This window comes from Ceratina calcarata, unplaced genomic scaffold (assembly GCF_001652005.2).
Source record: "Ceratina calcarata isolate Rehan_Ccalc_2016 unplaced genomic scaffold, ASM165200v1 scaffold368.2, whole genome shotgun sequence".
NCBI lineage: Eukaryota > Metazoa > Arthropoda > Insecta > Hymenoptera > Apidae > Ceratina > Ceratina calcarata.
The window spans coordinates 1,029,294-1,054,474 of NW_017159898.1; the positions used below are offsets into that span (position 1 = coordinate 1,029,294).

The window sequence follows — 25,181 nt, forward strand, 5'->3', positions numbered from 1 at the left end:
CATATATGCAAATCATCGTCGCAGGCGATGTAATAGCACTTACTGAAATATAAAATCGTAGAAACATCCTGTAAGTAATTATTTCTTAATCATGAAAGAATCTTTAGTAATAGGGAAAGTTGGGTTCGTTGTAATTGCGAGAACTGAAAATGGAAATAAATCAATGAAAATAATCATTTCGTTAATTCTTTTTTTTATTCAATCGATTAACAACTGCTCTCACAAATTAACCGTAATGTACTCGACAATGTATGAACATAACAAATCATTGGACTGATTGCGAAATCAATTGATACGACATGGTCATTGATGTGTTAAAGAGCATAACTCATGGTATTCTTCGGTAACAATGACATCTTTAATAACCGGTTCAACAACATTACAGTATCATAGATTTCAAATACATACACAGCATCGGTACTCGATTTCTTTGAATATACATACGTACATGGTACATATGCATTGTGTGCTGGTTATGTGTGTGCCACCATCGTCGCCGTCGTGTGTAGTAAGTACCTTCGTTTTGTCTCACGTAACTACCTCGTCATACTCGCGTGCCAATACGCCAGTGATTCGTTTGCGTGTATGCATGTATGTTGTGTACATATGTATAATCCTCAGTATAGGCGCACGTGCATCTTTGCATACTGAAGTATGCGCGCAGGAAGTGCGAGTGCAATTGCTACGTTTCCGGTTTCGGTGTCGGTTGGTTTAAACAATTTCCAAGTGCGGCCGTCAATGTATTTTGCATCACCGTGCATTTCATGGAAGGGTAAATAATTATCTCGGCAATTCGTAGACATCAGACTGACGCAAGTATAATAGAAGTTTTCTCAAATAGACATAATACTGTGCTTTCTGTGCTTACGTCATTGAATGTGACAAGGAGCGAGGTTTCGATAAAACAATTTTGAGCAAAATACATTAATTCGTCGCACTATATTATATTCAGAAAGTGTAAGTAAATCTTGTTAATTGTTCGACATAATAAAGAATTAGGCAAAAATCGAACAATTGTGTCCTCTCGCATATCCTAATTATTTCCTTCCTTAACTAATCAGTACGTAAATATTGCAACCTGCGACCTAGGAATTCTATAGGGATATAAATAACTTTTTAATCCCAAGTTAGGAATTGTCATCCGGTTATTGATGAAATCATTCTATCAAAGTATGGAAAATACAACAGACAATTGGCACCATGATGAACGTTATTTCTTCGAATTTCTCAGACCTGAAGATAGAAACTCCTATTAATTTTGCATCAATCTGAGCTTCGCGGCAAGACGCTCTTAATTCGTCGTTAAAGCGTGTACGTGGTTTTCTTAATGTGTTAATCTCTCCTCGCACAATAAAAGGGGCTAATAAACAGACAAAATTGACAAAAATATCGCGAGCAATCTAAACGTTCGACATTTCTAAATCACGAACACACCGTTTTATTTATTTCCTTACCTTTTATCGCATATTCCTCACACGTTTCGCGTTTAAATCGCTCGCGTTCATGCTACAACCTCACACAAACAATATAATACATATAGGCGAGATATGTCATATATACGCAGGTCCCTCGTACGGAAAAAAAGAGAAAGATCACTATATGTATATTATTTCTTTTTTTCTTTTCTCTTTTTAAATATACATATATATATATATGTATTCGCGCACATACCGTATAACGTATTTACAAGAGATAAAAGAAGCTATGTGTACGTGCGTGTTATACGTTAATACTCATGTCTATTATATTCATATGTATGTATACTTTTATACTTTTATTACGCATATGTATAGTATAATATTCTGTGATACAACTTGCCATATAAGTAAATACATACAACGCGTTGCCCGATAGCTATCGTTTGCTCCCAACGGTGCGAACTCGCATCGAGGAGAAACAGGAAAGAATTCCCATCTCTAATACTCTTCATGTATATAGAATCATACATAAAGAAGCTTCATTTACGTATTTTAGATACTTTATTATATGTTGTATACAGAATATTCCCAAGCTCGTTCAACGGAGAAGCAACGCATCGTGTAAAAGCAAATTAAAAGAGTAGAATAACGAAACCTGATGTGAAAAAATGATATTCGATATTTTTAATTTACTTTTACCTGCGATATCACGTTCTATCCTATCGTATCGTCAGATTGAAAATATCCTGTATACGTTATATGCTCGATACGTACATGATAGATATTATTTAACTTTGCTATGATACAATATAATATAAATTACCTCGTCAAGCATTAAAATCTCTCCGATATGAATTATGATCATGAACCGTGTCAGTCGAACCGAAAAAGAAATTCGTTGTATAGTGATAGAAGATGCTCTAATCTGCAATCAACAACTGGCTACTTCAATGAAGTACTCTGTATATTAAAATATTAAAACTTAACAAAAATGATAATCAGAAAATATTTCCTTGAATAGGGATAATATATGATCAACTTGTTACGCAGCATACTAACAAGTTTTAACAATGTAGAATAGAACGATACGTAGAAAACATAAAGTACGATACTTCTTTGATAGATCCTATTGTTCCGGCTTTTAAGAATTTTAAATAGTTGCAACGTATCGTATATACATATTACTATAGAAAACTGTATAGCAGTTAAATTATTTTAATAAACTACGGCGAAGTAATCAATAACTTCCTCCAAGTATAATTGACTAACAATAAGCTAAATCACGGTGCACATATTTTCGCGACGATCCTCATTCATCGATAACTATCGGCAAGTGTCGCGTTGTTTTTGTTTTATTTTCGTTACCAATCGTTACCTTAAGACGTTATTAATAGAGGCCAGCTCATAGAAACGGAACTGCAAATACAGGGTGTGGTAGACAATTGGAGCGAGTCATGTGTGTCTTGCGCTCCGTTCGAGAAAGATTACTACCGTGCAGAAAAAGAATTGCAAAAGCAACGTCGAGACAATGTATGAATTCTAAAACCGATGATTTTCATTGGTCTGAGATTATGAATCTATTTAATTTTTTGCGAGACGAAAATATACAATAGCCTAGCAAAAGAACAGTAGAACAGTTTCAACTTCTCTCTACATGAACTTCTACTTCCAATTTGATCCAAACATCTTACTCAGTCCGCATACGTACACCTATATATAGTATAAACATCTTTTTATCACGACATTGAATTTTCGCCTATGAACGAAAGAATGAAAACTGCGCTCGTCTACTCTAATCGAACACGCTTACATACGTAATTAGTGTACCTACCTAGAATCTCTACGTTACTTAGACTCGGGTACATAGATTTCACGAGGTCGGGAGTATAGGTACAGTCTGCGAATTACGAATTTTCACGACAACGGGAGAACGGGGTAAAAATTTGAAAGTTCAGGCACTGTTAACTCAAAGCGCTTATTATGACGACGATTTCGAAGGACGCGACGCGATGCGAAGATTCTTCAGCGAAGCGCTAAGTACAACTGACGCGCCACCCCGAAGCTCACATTACCGCACCGAGTCCTTGAATTAGTCGAACACCGGTGACCCTAAATATCGGCTGAAAGAGTCGAACTTTTTCGTACACCGTTTTCCGATTACATCGTTCCTCTCTTTTTTCCTTTCTATTCTCCTTGCGACGTCTCTGAGTATTGACGAGTAGGTACGAACATGCTTTGGACGCGTGCGTAAAATTTGACGAGTCTCTCAAAACACGATCCAACCCCCCCCCCTCTCTACTAGCTAGTCGTTTCTATTTCACTGCGTGATTTTGATGTGCGGATACATTTCGCGAGTTGCGATCAATTTTTTGCGCCTAAAATTGGGCGTCGCGACGTGTGACAACGGAAGCAAATGGATTTCACGTTCTACTCGATGCTTTTAGTTTGACGTATGCGAAACGTCATTTACCCGGATAAAATGGATATGTCAAGGTTTCGTATTCTGATTCATCATTTAGTATGATTAACGCGATAAGTTGCGGTGTTGCGTTACTGTGTGATCAGCTGTCGATGTAAAACAAGTTTCTTCCATTCTCTTATAAACAGAGATTTAGTTTTGTATATAAATTTACGATTCAACAAATAATACTTCTGTTACGTATTTACTAATATTCAACGCTCATAAGGAACGAGACCTATTTTTTTTTTTTGACAGAGTTACTAAATTATAATACTTCATGTATTAATAATTGTCATGTATAAAAATTATAATATTTCATGTATTAACGCGCAAGTCCAGAGTCGGTGAAATGATATTTATTGTGCGTGAACCTAGTGTGTAGTTGCGAATAAAACGAATGATTTTAACCAGCCGTGTTCGCGAAAGAATTTCAAAGGACTCGTAAAGCTTTACGTGCGGGTCGCTGGCGCATAATAATAGTTAGTATACGCGTTACATATTTATATACATAGTATGTATAGGAATGCATATGTATAAGTTTACGTATCAGTTAAATACTGTCCGATTATCCACAGCGAATCAAACGAACGAGATTCGAACGGAAGTGTCTCTACATACAAAAATAAGCTCATGAAAATACAGATATGTAGCAGTTAATGTACGTACTATATCTCGAAACGTGATCAGTATTGCCCTATCAGTATCCCTTGTCAAAATTACTAAAAGAGTGCTAACTCAGCTAACTAATCAAGTCTCATCGATCCTCGTTTAATTGTAAATTAGAAATATCAAACTGTATAAAATTTCTGTCCCGTTTGACGATTAATCAGCGAACGGTGAATTTAGCATACCGACACTTGCTAAGTCGAAATCATTGAACTACGTAATAAAAACCGAGCCATCCTGAGTACATCTACGCGAACGCTCTGCCCCCGAGAAACTCGAATTCAGATCGCTAATAAAATAATCACTTGACTATCGGCGACGGTAGATAGATATGAAATAATATAATGATAAGTTATTACGGTTTAATGGTCACAACGTACTTCGTCGATATCGTAATACATTACGGCTATAGGAGAGCTTGCCTCCTCTCTCGTTTACCATACACCCTATCTATACAATTACCTACATGAAAGCCTCAACAGTTAATAACTCGAGTTACTTAATTAGTGATATGTGTTCTTCAGTTCAGCAAATGAAACGCGAACGAAACGGATAAAAACCAAGGATTCTGCCAATCTCTTTGGCAACGAACCGTGCGAAGGTCCTTGCTGAGGGAAAGCCTCCGTAGCGGTCGTGTTGTTTCTGTTCTCAGCCTCGTCCATGAATCCCCATGGATCTCCTCCTTTCGGATTATTATCGACACCGATGCCTCTCCTCTCGCGAATTTTTTTTCCATTATTGCATCACTTCTGTCTCTGACTTTGTACAAACATTGTATTGTTTCACTCCTGTGCCTTACGGTCACAGGTGACGATTTTCTGTTCCTTATATTGCTTTATCTTCTAGATATGTTACAGAATTTGTTTATATGAATTTTGTTTGCCTGTTCGTGTTCTACCCTCCTCGTTTACAACGCGTTAAACGCCGATCTGTCGTTATCTTATAAAATCTAAAATTGCTAATAAGTTTTTAATAAAAGATGAATAATACTATATAAATTCTATCAGGATCTTTGAAGAAGAAGGAAGAATTTTTTAAAAGATTATCTTTTATGAAGAGTCCAATAATGAATCATTTAATAAGATAATTCGATAAAACTGTAAGTGTTTAGAAACCACAGAACTGTGTTAAATATCAATCACGGTTACTTCACAAATTTCGACATAGTAATTGCTCTGATTTCATGTTAACCGAAGAAGAATTGCTTCTCTCAAACCTAAAACACGAATACGATCGATAAAGATCTTTTAACACTACCACTCTCTGAATGATCCCGAAGACCGACATTGAACATGGCCAGGCATAGAACTTCGCGATGGTACTCTTTCATAAGATAGACCTCTAAAATATTGAAATAATCGTTCTGGAAGTCGACACGACGGTCTCTTTCGATAATTCATAATTCACAAGACGACGACGACGACGACGACGGGGAGTCCGCGCCGCGTCGATGCACTTGATAAATCACCGAAAGGGAACGAGCGTGTTGCGATCGTCCTAATGCAACAGTATTATCCTTGACTTGGAAGCCTGTCTCGAAGACTATCTCGCGATATTCATATCGTGACGCGAAACTAGCGTGTGTGATATTTCGTTGGCGAACAATCACAATTATCCGATAAGCTGTTGCGTAAACCGCGTTAATACATTCCTTGTCTGAATGGATTGCTATCGCCGGAAGGCATCTGATCGACATTCGGAGGTCTCCTGAACGGGTTCGCGTCCATCTGACCTCCTACCTGCGGCTCCTGTCCGTAATGTCTCTGCTGATGCTGACCGTAACTCGTAGGCTGTTGCCCGTAATTGGCCGGTTGCTCGTACATAGGTGGCTGCTCGTATCCCATCGAGGGTTGGGTATATCCGCCGGCATTAATATTCTGACCATATCCACTCTGATCATAATTCTGTCCAGCCTGGTAGTTCTGATCGTAACCTTGATCCACGTTTGTTTCCATCCGCGTCTGATTCAGATGATTGCCAACTTCGCCCGAGAGCGGTCTCTGCTCTTGCAGCACGTACGTTTGGTACTCTTTGTCCGGCGGATCTTGCATGAGAACGTCTGCCTCGTCCTGGAACGGCTTGAAATCGTAGATGTGCCTTAGGTACATCAGCACGGGCGCGTACATCAAATTCGAGAACGCGATGCCGATGTTTAAAGCCGTGAAACCGATCGCCTCCACGACACCGCCGGCTATTATAGGTCCAACTGCGTACGCTAAACTGTACGAGATGTCGGCTATAGCGTAGATGCTACCGTACACGGAGACGTATCTGACGTCCACCAGGTAGCCTAACGTCGGCAGCAAAGCAGTGTCGATGAGAGCTATACCGAAACAGATTCCACATATCGGGATCATGAGAACCTTGTAGCCAGTACAGAACGGTATCATGAAGCAGCACATGCCTTCCAACGCAAGGCCAGAGGCAGCCATCAACCACTGATGTTGCGGGTACTGTTTGGCCATCTTAACGGTGATTATGACACCGAACACGTGGGGAAAGAATGCGGGTAACCAAATCATCCCCATTTTCCAGTTATCGTGAGTTATGTTCTCTTCCATCCATAACGAAATAGTAGGTTCTAAAAAGGCCAGCGCGACATTGGACATCATCAAAGCACCCGCGCATACAGCGATGTACGGGTCCATGAGCAGTCGCCAAATCGGGATCGTTTGTTGGGTTCCCTGCTGCCTCTCCTTCAATTGTTCCTTCAACGGTTTCATTACCAGAAGAAGCATCACACCGTCGGCGAGACTGATGAATGCGAGTATCAAAAAGGGTACCTCTTTGCCCGCGAATTGATAGAGAGCACCACCGAACGGTGGTGCTACCAAACATCCAAAGCTAATGAAAGCTAACGCGATACCAAGTGCTTTCGAGCGTTCCGACTCTTCCGTGTAGCGATCCGCTATCATAGCCAAGCCACTGGTGTCCGCGAACGCTGAACCCACTCCCTGAAGGCTCCTAGCGAAGAACAGAACTCCGTAACTTCTGCCGCATGCGAAAACAGCCGTCGATACGAACATCGTGCACAATCCAATCATCATGGGAATATCGTAACCGATCCTGTCGATCAGAGCACCAGAGAACGGATTCACCATCAGCTGGACGATAGCTTTCGACGCGAACAGTATTCCCGTCGCCGAGTCTTGACCGTGATGATGATGCTGCACCGTCGCGTTTTCATCATCGTCGACTTCTCCAAAGGCACCGATATACTTTAAATAATCGGGTATGATCGGCACTATCACCATGTAGAGCATGTTATCGAGTAGCAGCGCTATCGATACGATAACCAGGACTAACTTTCGCTGAGCCTTCGGCTCCTGTAACTTCGTCCATATTAACTCCTTGAGCTCGCTGAACTCAATGTTGAGTATCGGTATCGTCGTCATTGTGGTCGTTCTAGGTGTCCGCTTCTAACAGAACACGATGATCCAGGGTCTAGCAAGAGGAACTAAACGCGATCACTTGGTGCGACCTTGAGAGCGATCGTGACGGAGAGATCGTCGCGATTAGGGCGGCGCGCATCAGGCCGGGCCAGGGGTAACCTACAACAGATCGCCGAATTGACACGGTTAGCTCCCGAGACCTCCACACGATCCACGTACATTATCTTTTTTTTCTTTTCTCTTTCTCTAATCTGTCGTTTCCGTTACGTTCTCAAAGTTTCCCGGTACCTTTCAGGTTTAGCCTGAATCTAATTTCACAGTTTCGTCACGGGATCTTTTCGTTCGTCGAGTCGATGAGAGGTTCGAAAGAAAGGGGAGCCCTGACCCGGCCTGATCGACGCTTACCGATTTCTGCCCACCCCGATCCAACCGTTCGCGATCGTCGCCGCGCGCGCCACAGACGAGTTTCAAGTTCTCATTTTCATCTTCATTTGACCAAGTTTTTCGCTCCGTTTATCAACCACGCACAGTGTAGTCGATTCCTCGGTTGCTTCTGGCGGGTATAGAAGTGAACATGACACCGGGTGGAGGCTCCCCCTCGATAAGGCGGCACGATCTGTACCTAGCTACCTATGTCTGGTATTGCGTATCGTGTTACGAGAGATAAAAACACGGGGGTCTCGCCGTCGGTGAAACGAGGGTGAAGGTCGAGCAGTGGATGGTATGGCTTTACTCTATAAATGGGGTGCGTGGTAATTATTTAATGAACCTCGCCGGGTAAAGAAAAGAAAACAGCTGAACGCGTGTACGTTCCAACGCGAGAACAAACCTCGGTCTTACGTATGTATGTTCTCTCAGAATTATTCTCCCCTATATCGCCAATGAAAAATTCAGTTTATAGTTTAGAACCCCTTCGGCAGAAAAAGTGCGCAATTAAAAATACATTTACGGTTGCAATACTGAAGGAGAGCAAATGTTTGATGATAGCTTGAAAATTTAAACTTAATTCTGTTTTACTCGTAAGACGTTTAACGCGTGTTCGATATCGGCAAACGTAGTTTAAGACTTTAAACGTTGTATCTCTGCCAGACCAGAACGGATTAATTATTTCCATCAAACGATCATCCGTAAACTGACGTCCCTCGGAACGTCGCGTCGCGTCGTTCGGTGCGTGTCCGCACCCTCGTTTATTAATTACGATGACTGGTTGGCGTGCAGGGAACCGTAACTTCGTCAACGATCGTAACGAGCCTCCATAGACAAGCGTACAAGTCTCGTGACGAGGGGAACGCCGTGAACCGAAGAAAATTCGACAACTTACCGGAGTTATTGGCGAATCTCTGCCTGAGGGATGAGGCGAGGCGCTGGGGACCCGCCAAACTAGGAAGTCCGGCGAACAAACTGCTCAATTTTGTGGTGACGTCCGGTCCGACCTCGGGCCCCGAGCCGTTCACCGACTCCTTAGCTTCTTCTGTCCCCGGGCCCTCCACCTTTTCAGCCGAATTTACAACCGAGCCTGAAATATCAGCAACAATATCCTCCGTTTCATTATACAACGAAAATATCTGTTGGAATCAGAAGTAGTAAAAAATCTGAAACAATTATTATATCTACTCTTCATTTATAATTCATACAGTTCTATATACTGTGTGATCTTTTTATAATTATCGTACGAATTATGGAATTTTGATGATGATTTTTAAATAAAAAATCTAGTTCTATAATATTGTAACACAGGAATGCATTTGTCGCAATTAGGTGTCACTATTTACATATACGAGTAACACAACGATGTATGTCATAGCACGTTATACAGGGTGGTCACGATAATTTAGACCATCGTTCTTACATAAACGGTAAACAGGAAAAACTGAAGAGGAGGAGGTTGTAATATATTTAACTAGCAACGTGACATTGTATCTAAATTTTTTGTGACACTCATTTTTTTAAATAGTACTTATATTTTTTCACATAGTTAGTATGAAAACGGGCAATAAGACGAGTTCAATCATGTAGTACGCTACGGTCTTCAGGACCCTAAGGGGGCAGAAATGAAAGAAATAAGGTTGAAATTTCATAATATTATATTTAGTAGTATGTCACTTTTCTTGTGTAGAATAACGGTACATACTGATAACGTATTGTTAAATAGTCAAACGTACTACAACTTTCTCCTTTCCAGTTCTTCTCTAATATTTATCGTTTACGACATAAAACGATGCTACAAATTATCGTGACCACCCTGTATATACACTCAATTTCTGGTTTAATCGATAAGACGACTATTTATCATTATCATTGTTAATTATTTTCTTCTACGTCACTTTCGTAAAACATGAAGAATGTTTGTTCATTGATAGATACAACACCATAATTTTGATGTTTAAGAACAATGAAACACCGAATGACGGTGGAAAGTTCATAAGTGGAGACTCGGGAATAAATTGATTTTTATTTCTGAAAACCTTCAATAGAAACGATACACGTGTGTATTTAGAGACCACTGGTCGACACGATCTAACCGTAAAATAAGATGTACATATGATCGGTACCATGAACACGAGACATCGAAAATTTTGACGAACGCAACACAACTGTTATGCGAGGGATGCAATTGGAAAATAAGTGGAGAAACAAAGGTATGAGCAAACATAGAAGAATCGAAATGTAACTGAGAATACTTACTGAGACCGAAGGGCTCCCGATGGCAGGGGCGTCTCGGCGTGTCTCTCCTTTGGAGTAGCCTTGGAACGTCTGCCCTCGAAGTTCTCCCCGCCACCGTGTTGTACGTCACCCTCTTCCCGTCCCCATGATGCCCGCAGCCGAAGAGGAAATCGTGATAGGGCGCAGTCGCGGTTCTCCAGGATCCAGGGATTGGCCGCGACGACGAGTCCGTGCGTCAGCCCCCAAACCCTCTACCATTGTGCCAGCTATCCGCATCCCCCGCTGGCCTCTTCTCGCCCTCCGTGCCGGGGGTGGCATGGCCCCCGGGGGAAGAGGAAGCACACCAGGTATAACGACAACGGTCGATGCTGCGCGGTATTTCTGGCGGCAGGTCGATATGAGCTTCACCTGTACGACTGTGGGCTGCTGGCTGCGTCGAGAAAAAGGGGTTCTCGAACACCACTGGCCAGTGTTCTTGGAATACCGACCATTCAACGTCGGCTACCACTTTCGTTTATGCTCTTTCTTCCTGCTATAAGAAAGTACAGAAACGTACCGAGTTTCAAGTATGTACGTGGAAGAAGAGCATTTATAAAAAACTATTCGCCTAGACGTGTATTATTCTCGATTCTATCTGAGCCGACGGGCTCATATTAATGTCGTTTCTTTGTCTGATTGTCGCCAGAACATCTCTGCGATCTGACACTGTTTAACTTATTTCGATTAAAAGATAGATGTACATGTATGTATGTATATATATGTAATATCGAGAGAACTGGACCGCGGATATTTATATAAATGTTTATAGAAAATTAAAACGTCGACGAGGAGGAATTTATTGAAACGTTTGACCTCACCTTCGATTAACGATTCGATAAAACCCGATGGAATTGAACCAGGGAATGTTCCTTCATCCAAGATATTCGCCCCACTGGAAATCGTTAAATTTTCACGTCTTTAAATTTGTATAAGACGACTAAGTTCTCTCTTCCAATTCTCTTCATTCCAAAGAAAGAAAAATTCCTCGCGAAGCTACTTCGAGGGAAAATCTTCCACGCTTTATACATTTTTGATTTCACATGAATTCATTTAAGATATCGCAGACGCACGAAAACTTATTATTGCACAAATGTACAAAAGCCGTTTTTACTCAGGTTTATATTTGAATCGCTATGAATCCAACATTTATGTTTCCATCTAAAAATAAGCTGATTTAACAGAGACTAATTTTCTGATTTAGATTGGCTCTAGAATGAAAGATTATACAATTTACTATATTTCGAATAGAAAATTGTACAAGATTGTGAACAATATTACGATGAAAATTCAATGTCATCTTCATTTATCATTGGAAGTGGTGCATATTGTTTTATAATTTTAACAAGCATTAATATTAAGGATAATGAACTAAAATAAGTCCGTGACAATTTTAGATTCCCCTAACTAAATGCTGATACTAATCTATTTTGAAATTTAAAAAAATGTATCAAAAAATTAGCCACATATACAAAGCAATAAGACTTTATGACAACTACTCTTTTTATAAACTAGACTTTTATTCGTTACAATTTTATTTTTACTGTTCTGCCAACGTGTTCCATGGAACGATCCATTGATTGATCGGTGAATTTTTATATCTCTCGATCCTGATATGCTACGCGCGGAGACTCCAGTGTACCAATCTCTTGTCATACTCACCACCCGGTCACGCTCTCACGCTCCGGGCGGTCTGCTTATAGGATGTAAGATTGCCCCTCAGAATATTTAATCGAGCCAAGAAACTAGTAAACTCTCGACGACAGTTGAACGCTTGGCGTTACAAATCCTCTTGGTCCTTTTGCTGACAGTAGACCACGTTTCAACGCTTGAAAATTAGAGCACGTACAGGAAGAGAAATCAGTATTTGTACCCATTTTATTTCGTAATGATTTTGTACCCTGCATAAAATCAATCAATAAAATTAATATTTGGACACTGTATTCATATAGTGTATGTGCAAAAAAATATATAGTTGATTTCATTATTAAATTGAATATAAAATTATAATTCCATCAAATTATTCAAAGTTAAAGAATAAATGAAAAACCAAGGTTCCTTGTTTTGTGTCAACACAAGTGTAACATTATTAAATCTTATATCGATTTTATAGTTCTGTTATGTTTATTTATACATCATATTTTTTACATATAATATATAAAAATTTGCGTATATTTGCAAGGCTCCGGAAATCTAATCGCATTCTTAATTTACAAAGCGTACGCATTTCATGGTGACTTCAACCCGTTTCCTCACGCTTTTCGCACAAGCGGTGTACAACAATCGCGTCTGGCAAGAATCGTGATTAACGTCTTCTTTGCATCGGTTGCGTAACGTGGAAATCGCGGGCCCTAAAAAAGGTTGAATCGATGTTGCAGAATTTCTCACATTAGTAGATCTGCGTGCAGGCGCGAGGCTTGAGATACATAAGTAACCGATCCGCGGCCGATCTTTCTATTAAACTTCCTCCGTATCGCGAAAAGGATGCACGGCTCGCCTGACGGCTCCACTTTTTTCCGTATCAAAACACACTGGGATCGGTAGTCACGATTCACAGGGCACAACGTGAGAACGGGTAACGAATATGCATACACGCATCGTTTGAGATTAGGAAATCGTTACGCAAAGTTCTATCTTAATCATAATTTCCAAATGAAAATTACATATTTTTAAAGACATACACTGTGCAGATCAGTTCTTATAAATTTAATTTCTTGCTGTATAATAATGAAGCATGCAGCATGCGATCTTCTCAATCGTAGGTAGAATCTAATTTATTTACTTTCGACTCAATGACAAGCTATTCATTGCCGATGCAGTTAATGCAAAATTGAACAAAACGGGAGACTGGGAATAGCCTTCAGTAGGAAAGGATGTAGTAATCCTGTAGTTGCATACTCGGTTATATTCAGATACCACCGTTCCCAAAGGATTTGGGAGCCGAGGAGTAAATTAATGGAAATCTCTCGGATAGTAGAAACAATTTTATCATTCAACTGTAAACATTTATTCTTCTAATGAAGATTAACATTCTTACGCACGTTAAAACGAGGATAGGTCTTTATTAACTCAACACAATAAGAATAACTTTTTTTTATCGTCGACCCGTTCTTAATCACGAAGTTCACACGGACGTTTTGTGACTGAAATCTTGGACTAAATCTTCCCCCCTTGGAGATAAAGGATTTTAATTAAACGATTTTAATTTTTTAATCACTCGATAAGTGATTAAGTTTTGTACATACACTGGAAGTGATACGAACCTTTTTTCGTACTAGGATCAGCTCAGTTGCCATGAAATATGAAGATCAGGGTCGTCGTGTAAACCATAAAAGCACTTTATGAATTTTTTGCGGAATGAGAATTTAATTCTTAATGGAATAAGAACTCTGAAGGCAAGCGTACTAATTTGTATCCAAGGCGAACGAGAATGTTTAAGATTGATGATAACGTAGGAAGATAATTAGTGTATTTTACACGTCGACTTGATTATCAAAGAGGAACATTATACGTGATAGATTAGTCTATGGTATATGTATGTACGGTATACTACGGTATATGTAGAAGACGTAGTATGTACGATATGGTATATATAGAAGATAATTCATCTCGTATACTAAACATGCTTGATAACAAGCTGAGACGCTAATTAACTTCAAATTATTATTCCATCAATCTATTGAATATTATGTCTACTCGTTTGAATCCAACAGCGAACAATGTTTCTTTGTCTTCTTAATTAAGAAGAATTTCTTAAAACATCTTTTACTATTACTTATTACAAATTTTAACTAGCACTTTCAATTAGCGACTCATTCCACGCTTCACTTCCGGCATCTAACTTATTTCAAATTCAATTTCCTAGTGTTTAACGTTCCATATTAATTACTGTAGATTCTATTTTGTAAACATTTCTGTTTTATATGCATTTATAATTGTTCCTTCGTATATAAATAGAATTTACTTTATGAGAAAGGGTTTCGTGGGTTAATCAGAGGGATTCGCGTAGGACGTTCACTTTGGAGGGCAGGGATTGCGAGTTTCGCGTTTCCCTCGGTAGACGCCGAGTCACGTACCGTCTTACAAAATTCCGCGGCGGGACGTGCGAGAACGAGGAGTAGAAAAGCGGAGGAAAAGAAGGAGCCGATTCAGAAAGGAGTTGAGCGTTCCAGGTTGAAACGTCGTCAGGCGAACGGCCCGTGTAATTCGGTTCCGTACGATCGAATTCACTTCGGCTCTGAATGGAATGACGCAGCGCCAAATCTCTTGCAAAATCTCGTTAGAACGGAAAGTATCGAGGGAACATAATCCCCGAGACTTTAGTCGCTACCCACCGTAGTGGATGGGCGCGTTCCCTCTATAACTATAAGTCGATTCAAAGGGTTACATGTAAACGGTTGGCCTCACGCAATGTTTTATTTTCCAGACACTTTATTATACGTCACCATATTTTTATGGAATTGCACAATGCAACGTAGAAACACATGGGAAAAGTCAAAATTGTTTCTTTCATTAAATGCAGTGTCTCACTTTAAAAATCTCTACTAATCGACATGTTAATTAATGAATCGCAGATACCATTAAAAATTGAAATGTTCAATCAACAAAGATCGAATTCGCATTTAGAGAAGCAAGTAAATTTGAAACCTGGACAATGTTTTAATGAGATCAGGCTACTCGAGGCGCGAAACAGTCGCGATAGAGAATCCGTTCGTTCGTTTTCAACGTGAAACTAACTTATGGGAATTGGATGAGGCAAGAGTCGCATTATAGGTACAAAAGACAACAACGCGCAACAGGAGAATATAAATCGTACAACACCGGGATACGTTTGCCGCCCGCGGCGTTTCCTTCCAGTGCAATAATTAAAAACTGGAACGAGTCTCTGCTGCACAGAGAAAAAAAGGATCCTTGCCTCGTAGAAGAAGGCGAAGAAATCGTAGCCGAGGTTGTACGTGAGAACGATCAGCAAGTACATCACCTGCGAATAAGTTCACCGTTGCTTCTACGCGTTTCCTTCTCTTTCATTCCCATTTCCTTTTTATTAATGCCCGTCTCCTCTTTCTAATGTCACCGACAGCGCTCTACCATTGTTGCCGGTGTTTTCTGTTTCTCTCGCGAAAGCTCTTAATCATCCTTTGTACAGAGGACCGAGAATATTGTAAAAACGCTGGAAACAAGGATGAAATTGCGGAGAAATTTTGCACGGGCAAAAAGCAGAGTTATGACAGAATTTTCAATTAACCATCGGTATAGAATGAAATGTTTTGTTCGCTCCGTTCCATTGTTCCCTTCGAAAATTCATTTCATCGTCTCATCTATAGAAATTCAATTTAAATTTTAAATCGTTATACATTTTACTTCACATGCAGTGTTATCAAAATAGTATGGTGCTGTCGTCACGTGGATTTTCCTGAAACGATATATTGTTGTACACTGGTATTTCTCGTACATTCAGCGAAACAGCTGTACAAGGTAACCGATTAAAAGTGGGCACATGTCACAGTTTCGAACGCTTTCTACGTTGCAATCACGGCAATTGCAATTTACGATTTTAAAGAGCGGCGGCTTTAATTTTCAGGCAAACTTTCTAAGAACAAACCTCTTACAGTGTTTGTACTGTACATTTGTATTATGCAAAAGAAAAATGTTTCAAGGAGTCGGTCAACTTCCTGTGAAATGATCTTTTGCAATTTTGTTCAAACGAGGCCAAGCACAAGAATTCGTCCGTCTATCCAGTACCGCGAAATCGATTCATTGGAAAATGAAAATCGCTCGGGAACATGATGCGACCCCCTAGTCTCGACGTCTGCCACCCGCGTGTTTCTCACCACCCTTTATACACGCAACAAGAGGGGTAGTTGGTTGGCCACGTGGAGGGGATTGGAGAGGCTACGGAGGAGATGAAACGAGTCCCTCTGTTTGATCCGCAAACACTGTAATTGCCTAGAATATTATATTAGGTACGCGGCGTTGGATGACGGGGTAACGGGCGCGCGCGAACGCGGCATGAAAAGAGAAGACAGTAGGGCCGATGGCACCCCGGCGGGCAACGAGTATACGGCGGAACAATAATTTATTTTAGTTTCACGGAAGGGAACGTGCCGTGGCACGCTGCCGATGGCAGGTACGCATTAAACCAGTCCCATAGTTTTTATGCTGCACGCGTTTCTTTTCTTATATCGTCCCCCCTTATTCATGCCTCGATCTCTCCACCCTCGTTGGAGCTACGCTACCGACAAGTTCCAGCCTTTATTGTCGCGTGCATCGCGACCGGTTCGCTTATTTCCACTGTATATCTTCGATTCTGGTTGCTCGAGCAGATTGTAAGGATCGTTTACTCGGAAACCGTGTTTACATCGAGAATATAGGCACGCGCTTACGTAAAGCCCATTAGCCGACCGATAGACGGTTACCAGCGCACCGTCTCGACTCAATCGAATCGCTCGCTTTGTTGGTATTATCGAATTAGCAAGACTGGATACGACGTAATATAACAGTTTCGTAACCGATGAGCACACGATTTAATTTTGGACTCGATCGATCATTGGGGGCACCCAAGATCGCTTCTCCCAGACATTGATGATACACTCTTTCCCTGTTTCACTGGATACTCGAACGCCGTGCGAAATCGTGATCGCGTCGTAAGGCCCATTAGCTCTGCCCCAGTTTCCTGACGCAATTGGTGCGAAGACCCTTCGTTACTTTACCAGCGAGGATCATAAAGTGAAAGTTAATTAAGTCGATACGTTCGAATCTTCATTTTGCACGGTCGTTATCCATTGTGTTATTTTATGGGAGCCCAATGAATCTTCCTATTCTTGGAAATTATTTTTATTGGGATTCGTGGATACTACGCATGGAAAAGTCAACGGAATTCAAATAACGAGATAGGAAATACAGAAAGCTTTCAAGATAGTCTGACCAGTATTAAAGTTTTATGAACCCTTAAAAAACAATGAATAAGCATTGAAATTTTAATAGTTACTATATATTACATTAATAAAACACTTAATATCTTAAACTTTTGGCAGGGATCTTACGGCTCGTACAACCTTAAATATTCGTCCACTAGTATGTTGGATCATTCATAGTAGCCAATACCAAAATACCAAATTCAGACGAACTTGAATGTAAATGAATTATACGGAACAGTATCGAAATTAATAGCATGGCCATAAATCAAACTAGTTCTGTGGATTCATAACGTCGTAACTGAGTTAATGACCGCGAGTTGACGTAACGAGGGTCAAGGTTAAGCATCGATGCTTAAAATAAAAAGCAATTATACGCACGCAAGATGACTCGTTTCGCTAATTAAATTCAAATGTATTTTTATAACCAGTCCGAATGAAGCAATTACATGGCCTCGATTTTTATCTCTGATAAGAACGCCAAATATCTTTGTGAGCACACAATTGCATAATGTTAATCTTTCGTAACAACACATAAAAATATATTTTTTGTCTTATATCAATAAATTCTTTACTGATAGTAAGTAATAAAAACTTCTTTTTCATATACTTTTAATACCATGTATGTTTATTTTGATTCAATATGAAAATTGCGAGACAAGAAAAAATAATTTGTAAGACTCTATTTCATTCTAATCGCGTTGAACAGAGAAATTGAAGGATCGAGTGCACCTGGCAGGATTACGTAATATGTATTTGATGAACTTCAAACAGCTTGGTAATCAATTATGCGGTAAATGTGTATTCCCCCCTGTCGTTACATATGCTATACGTGTACCCTTGTAAGCAGAATAAAAGTTTCTACATTGTTCAATGAACCGACGCGTCAGTATTTTCAGAATGACCTGTGAAGAGTTCCTTCACCTGAAAATGTTAAAACCTACGAAACCCAGAAATATGCACATTTTATTCTTCCTTTGATACATTTTCTTTCACTATCCATAATTTTGTAATTTTTATATTTTATTCAATCAATAAACAATCTATTATCCACACTTTAATGGAAGACTAATGAAACTAATGGAATCTGAATAATTTACATACTACGGTGACGGAAAACAATAAAACGTAGTATGACAGAAGCTTTATTACATGTAAAACTCGTCTCCATCTATCTAAAGATTCTAAGAGAAAGAAATCTAAGAGATTCAAGGTGACCTTCCTTAGCTAAGCTTAACTAATACAGGTTTGTGAACAATAATATAAAAGAATTATGATCCTCTGCCCATTTACTTCTAAGGATCTTCGTGACATGTTTCTGTCGAAACGAGGAGTACAACTTTTATTATAGTATGATTTACCCTTTCTGCCTTTCTCTTTCCGTCTGCTTCTCCTTCGCCCCGAATCGTGAGTCATTCCGTGAAGATATCAAAATACCTGCGTGACGAGAATCAAGGATTGAAGTCTCTGTGTTACTGCCTGACGGTAGCTCTAAGTAAACGCCGATGGCTCAGAATCGCAGGTAACGGATAAAGGCTGATCGATAAGCGAATACGAACGGTGTTGTTCTTAAAATGAAACGCTTTGTTTTGAGGGCAGAGGAAATCGATTCCGTACGAGTCATGGTCATCTAAATCCATGTCACGTATATGAGCTTTAGGTATGCCTGGCAGTTATGGTTTCAGCTAAAATCAGATTAACATACGAAACTATACTTATATCTTTTTCAATTCATTCCACTTATTACAATATTTTATATATCTTCTTATTACAATATTTTCCATTTTCATTCATTTTCCATTTTCAAATTGAATTAACATTTTAATTGTTTAATTTTAATTGTTCTCTGTGGCACGAATCTCGCTAGATTTCATGCAGATCACTTGAATCTTGATTCACGATTAAATTCATGGAATCTGGTGAATGTAATCAGTCGTTGTGTATATCTACTTTTACTTGGAAACATTCTCCCGACGAAATTGTCACACGTTCACAGAAAAAAGGTGAAATCATTAATGATTAATACGTGTCAATGTGCATCGAGTCATAAATAGACATCATTTCTCATTGACCATCATGATAAGATAAAAAGGAGAAAACGTAGGTTTAAGATTCCTATTAAGGCTGGATAGGATGAAGAACACCTGGATGAACTCAGGAAGTCTCAATCCTCTTTCACGTATGCGTGTATACACATATAAAAATGTCTCGCAAATAAGTACTATGATAAATGTGAAACAATTAAAAAGTATGATATAATCTCTTAATTAACTTTACCTTGCTAATTAAAACTATTCAGAGACGTAGCAAAAATACTGTGAATAATCTCAATTTGAAACAACGATAAATCACGCTGCATGTCTTTATTAACAAAATTAATATGTATCTAGATTCGACGTTGTAGGGTACAAAATTGCGTGACGAATACATAACATGGAATCTCTAATACGGTCTATAATTTCTTATATGCAAATATAATATGGAAACATGAAGAAGAAACGGTTAAAGTGATTGTCAACCTTGCGCATTAAAAATCTTGATTGTAAACCAGAATGAATGAGACGTTGAATGGAACGCGATCCAAGAATTTCCGGTAAGTACTAAACACGGAATACGGAAACGGCGACAAGTACAAAGACAGTTTTCATGGTCCAACAGCTGCGTGTGCAGACGTTCTCGTGACTGCGTGCTGCGAATGAAGTCTCCTGCGTAATTTTAGAAGCCATGGTACTTTTGACGAGAGCACCCGTGATGAGGAGAGGATCGCAGAGCAAGGAAGAGAGAAAGCTGACGGGATCGATGTGGTTTGGCACAGTCCACGGTACCCCCACGTAACCCCCGACGGTCCTCACGATATCACCACTACCACCGTCGCCTCCACCACCGGCGCGCGGCATCGAAACCACTTTTCGGAGGTGCTCGGTCCGCTTTGCGATCCTCGCTTCCAGCTCACCTCCGCACCTTGCTGGTACCACCGACGGGGATGGTTTTATTGATCGGGACAAACCACGCCTTCCACCCCTAATACACCACGCCTACGAGCCTCTCCTTTCACCGGGAACGTGAACACGCTGCTGCAGCCGAGTGCACGACGACGCCGACGACCTTTCTCGCATCGACCTCGGCGAATATGAAATTCACCTGGCAGCAATTTGTTCGCTCAATGCCCGGTAAACCAATCGAATCCGATACTCGGAAGAAACTGTTACTACCCGCGCCACAACGGATACCGGCATTAAGATCATTACGCAAAATCACCAAACCTCGGTGTGCTCTTTTTTTCTACGTGGCCATATATATACATCCGGAAATGGTAACGACATGTATATCTGGTGTATTTAAAATAAACGATACTGCGTCGATAAACATTTATTGAATTCGTAACGGAATGCAAATGCAGTGACACTATTGTTTTACGTTTGGAGTGAGCACATTAACTCCGTGGGATTCATTTCACATTATATCGACGATGAATTAATGGAATTCGATACTCAGGGGAAACTATTGGATCACTCTATCAAATAATCAAAATTGTCGTCATGTTGCAGTGGAAGTGGATTCGTAGAAATAATATTTATTCGAACAGTTCTGTTTTCTCTTCGTATGAAAATAATTGGAAGGTGGACGATAACGTTTTTCTCTAAAATATATCTGTCAGGATTGAGTTAGTTACCGGAGACATTAATGAGGATTATGGTAAACGCTCTCGAAATGAATGTCTGACTATAGACTGACTATCATTACTTATGGAAAACAGGAGAGACAAACGCTTCGAGCTGTGGAAGATTAACTGAGACCATTAAAATTTCAAAATCTCTTTTCGAACGTGAAAACGAAATATTATCAAGTCATGTGTTAGATTCTCTGTAAAATTTTCATCATTATTAAACCAGATTGAATTTATAGGGAAACTTCGATGATAACGATTGCAATATTCATTAAAATTATATGGAAAGTTAAGACACTCTAGAGAGTAATTAGGTCATTTTCATTTATTAAGAAGTAGAAGAAACAGAATTATGTGTACATGAACATTTACGTAATATTTCATGTAAAGTGAAATGGATCTAAGATAGTAAAATAATACAATTTTCTATTCACATTGTAATCTCGTTTTCTCATAAACATTCAGCTCGGTTATCTATTATCAGTTTTATCAAATTAAAGCCGATGATAGTACAATAGTAGTTCAGCTTTGGATACAATTGAAATGTTTCTCATTGTTAGTAATGGTTCTGTGTGAAACTATTAACGAGGTATCGATTAATCAAACTTTGTCAGTGCCTGTGGTGATCGATTAAACACCGACATGACATGTGCGAATAATGGAAACCATTAACAATGCTTCAATCAATTTGTATCCTAGAAAAAAAGTAGGAAGTATGACCAATGCTAAATTAATCATGACCTTGAAACCTAGGTATAGTTGGATTCTTGTTTCGCTATTTTCATCTGCCATTGTACTTTCCAGACTTTTTCGCTTAATACGAGGTAACTACCTCACGTGCTGCGAGTAGCATTAACGCATTCTTAACTGTACTATTCACTGATGTCATGAACGTGTCTGGGAACACGTATTTGCATTTTGGTGGTAACGACCGGAAAAATTGAACTCCCATATGCGCGTTACGGATGCAAATTGGTTGAAGCGAGAGTAAAAGAGAAACTTTCTACTTTCAACGAGTTGTGTCTTCATTCAATTTTTCTATAAAATAAAGAATTTAGATGTACACCATTGGTATACAATCGTAGCAAAATTTTGTAACTGCTTCTGCTTGATACTGCCTCATCTCGGTATATGGAGGTACACTGCACACAATTTTACATAAAAAAGACAAAAAAGAAAGGAAACTGTTTTACAGAATTAGTTATGTACATATTTTAGAGAAAGTCATACAAAATTTTAGAAAACGAAATGTACTGAAAATAAGCAGTGATTATAAGAAATGCCAAACAAGTAATTTCGACCCCCCTTGGTAGATATAGTGTTAATAAACCAAAATTGGTTGAAATTAAGATTCTTTGTAAAAATTCTACACAGATTGCAGCGTTAAATCATTGATGTTTTTGCTATCAATTATCACGTACTTTCTCTGTCTACCGACGCATCGATAGGCCAACCAGAGAAAGTAAAACGTATCCACCAATTGTTAAATATTGTTCAGCAGTTTTATGAACCTTACTCATCATTAATTTTTCCTAAAAGGTCATTGCTTTATACTATATCGGACACAGCTTTGTATTACACGTCTTAAACTTTTGGCATAGATTTTACGACTCATACAACCTAAAAACGTCAGGTTCCCCAATTCAGAAATGTTCCCTAATTAGAAGCTAACGAGATGTGTGGATATAATTTGCTTCCTTATAGCCAGATAAATAAATTTTTATACGTTAATTAGAAAACAACGACTTTTATACGTTAATTAGAATACGCAGAACCATATATGTGTTTAGAGACTGTATTCTATATATGGACACTTATTCAATACACTACTAGCACGTGTGCCACAAAGAAATTATTTTAAATTTCATAACAACAATTATTTAATTGTTCCTAAATTTAAATTAATTACTGAATGTGCTAGCAAGAAACAGATTTCACAGCATAATCGTTGCTTCTATCCTTTTTAAGCTTACCTGTAAACTCTATTGCAACACGTGTTTCTTAATAACATCGCGCTGGCTAACGACTAACAGACTTAGCAGGTAGCTTAATCAGAATTATTAACCCACATCACGCTTCGCGCCACGCGTTACTATGTATTCATTGTCCGGCGTATGTTCGTGAAAAATCACGCGTGCCCCGCGTTTAATTAAAACGCCACTCTCTTTCCTGGCGAAAGAATTCCATCGTAGCAATACGTGATTCATACAATTTCTTGGAATGAACAACAATGTTTGGTTAATTGTTTAATTCTAATGTTTAATCAATTGTAAAAATTGGGTCAACTCATCGAATTTTTCGTACTTCCTGTTGCAGCCAAACATTTACTATTCCTATTCTGCGTCGACGCGCAGCGATGTTTACAGATACAAAGGAAAGTATGTACATCTAACCAGCGCTTACTTGCACAATGTTTCAGTGAAAGTGTTTTATGGTAGTTTTAAGATGTGCTTGACGGCCGACGCGGTGTTTCAATGGCTCGAACTTGTGAAGCATCCTAAGAAGTTGATCATTAAAAAAGTCAGTACGTATAAAGTTAAAAGTAAAAATCTTCTCTTTTGCTATTGATAATCGTAATAAAACATTTAACAATTATTCGATTGTTTTTCATTTATTTCTCCCCTCGACTGTATATTTAATCCTATCTGAACAAAAAGTTTCTCGTTATCAACGATTGCACGATGTGTACACACCTTGGAAGCTGCATCATTTATACAGGGTGTGCCAGGAAAAGTGTTGGAGCCGAAAAGGGGTGATTTTGGAGATGTATCTGAATAACAATTTCCTTTGGTAAAATGCAAAGTGGGCCATGGCTTTTGAATTATTAACGAAAAACACTGACCAATGAGAGCACGCGTAGCCGTGGCTTAGCACGGGCCCTACACGTGCTCTTATTGGTCAATTTAATAATTTACAAACGAAGGAAATTGTTCAGAAGCACTTACAGAATCACCTCTCTTCGGCTCTAACACTTTTCCTGCGACACCCTGTACAAGAATTATTACTTAATTTTAAAAAATGTAACAATTTCTATATTTACTGAAAAATGATCTCACTTGGATTTTTATTAGAATGATTATTAATTAATAATTATACAAATTAAAAAGAGGACGTGAAACCGGAACTGTATGCGCAACATGTAACACGACGCCGCACGTGCGCGAGCTACACGCAGTTCGGATGCAACGCGTGCGTGCAGTACACGAGAATTGTAATCGATCGGCCGACGACAAGACCGTGTGTGCACTCCAGGTGGACATTTAATTACGGCATTGCCGCCTGTCGATGACATCGTACGGACCGTCACAGTGACGTAATACACACTTGGGAGGACGCAACTCGATGTAATAATACGACGTGGTCACTCGAGATTTGAGTCACGGTAAGGAGAACGGACTCGCGTTGATAATGGGTGGAATGAAATCGGGAATAAGAAGAAGGGTCGATGCGCATCGGGCCAGTTCGCTCGGAATAAATCATTCCCGACGGTTTTCGTTCCTAGATTCGAGGCAGCATTACTATCATGACGGGGAGCCGACCTTTTGAATTAATTGACGCCGATCGTAACTCGCGGGTCACATCACGAGGCCTGCAATTGCGAAACAAACAACGTCGTCGAGGTCCTCGAGAAAATCACGAAATTACGCGTCTTCCTTTAGAGCGTCTGTTATTTAGACCCGTGGGAGTCAAACGATATTTTGGCTACCGTCTATCATCCAGTTTGTTCTCAAACAATCAACGATGCGAATAATTGGAACTCGATGATTCAGACATGAAAATGAAATGCACTCTGATCATTCTAGTCGCATTTTTTACAGACATCGTCCCATGAAATTAAATGTATTCAAAATGCAATGAAAGACTTCGCTATATTTGTATTTACGATAAGTGAAGCAGTAGCGAGGTAATTTATATCCTTCGTCGTAGGCGTTCCCTTAGACGATTTGTAATTTCTTATGTACC

The 25,181-nt window shown here is 39.4% G+C and overlaps 2 protein-coding genes across 5 annotated transcripts in view; one reads left to right on the forward strand and one right to left on the reverse strand.

The window, feature by feature from the left end:
• The window catches only part of LOC108625583 (Vesicular acetylcholine transporter), a 59,983-nt gene extending 49,254 nt beyond the window's left edge, over nucleotides 1-10,729 (reverse strand). For 2 of the 3 annotated variants that reach the window (XM_026814153.1, XM_026814152.1), the window contains exons 1-2: nucleotides 10,623-10,729; nucleotides 9,259-9,453 (exon numbers count right to left, since the gene is read on the reverse strand). Coding sequence is in view for 1 of the 3 variants with exons in the window: in XM_018025780.2 (XP_017881269.1) it covers nucleotides 6,186-7,940 (1,755 nt within the window). In the remaining 2 variants the exon portion in view is untranslated. Of the gene's footprint in view, nucleotides 1-176; nucleotides 8,097-9,258; nucleotides 9,454-10,622 lie in introns of those variants that run through there. The other variant, XM_018025780.2, reaches the window with a different exon arrangement.
• Nucleotides 10,730-20,612: 9,883 nt separating this feature from the next.
• Nucleotides 20,613-23,813, forward strand: LOC113464430 (uncharacterized). 2 transcript variants are annotated; one of them, XM_026814155.1, is made up of 3 exons: nucleotides 20,613-20,864; nucleotides 23,535-23,596; nucleotides 23,657-23,813. In XM_026814155.1, exons 1-3 carry the CDS (start codon nucleotides 20,682-20,684, stop codon nucleotides 23,784-23,786), a joined length of 375 nt encoding a protein of 124 aa, XP_026669956.1. In that variant the 5' UTR covers nucleotides 20,613-20,681; the 3' UTR covers nucleotides 23,787-23,813. The 2 variants fall into 2 exon arrangements, with proteins under 2 accessions (XP_026669956.1, XP_026669955.1); XM_026814154.1 differs by having other exon boundaries at nucleotides 23,535-23,813.
• Nucleotides 23,814-25,181: the final 1,368 nt, after the last annotated feature.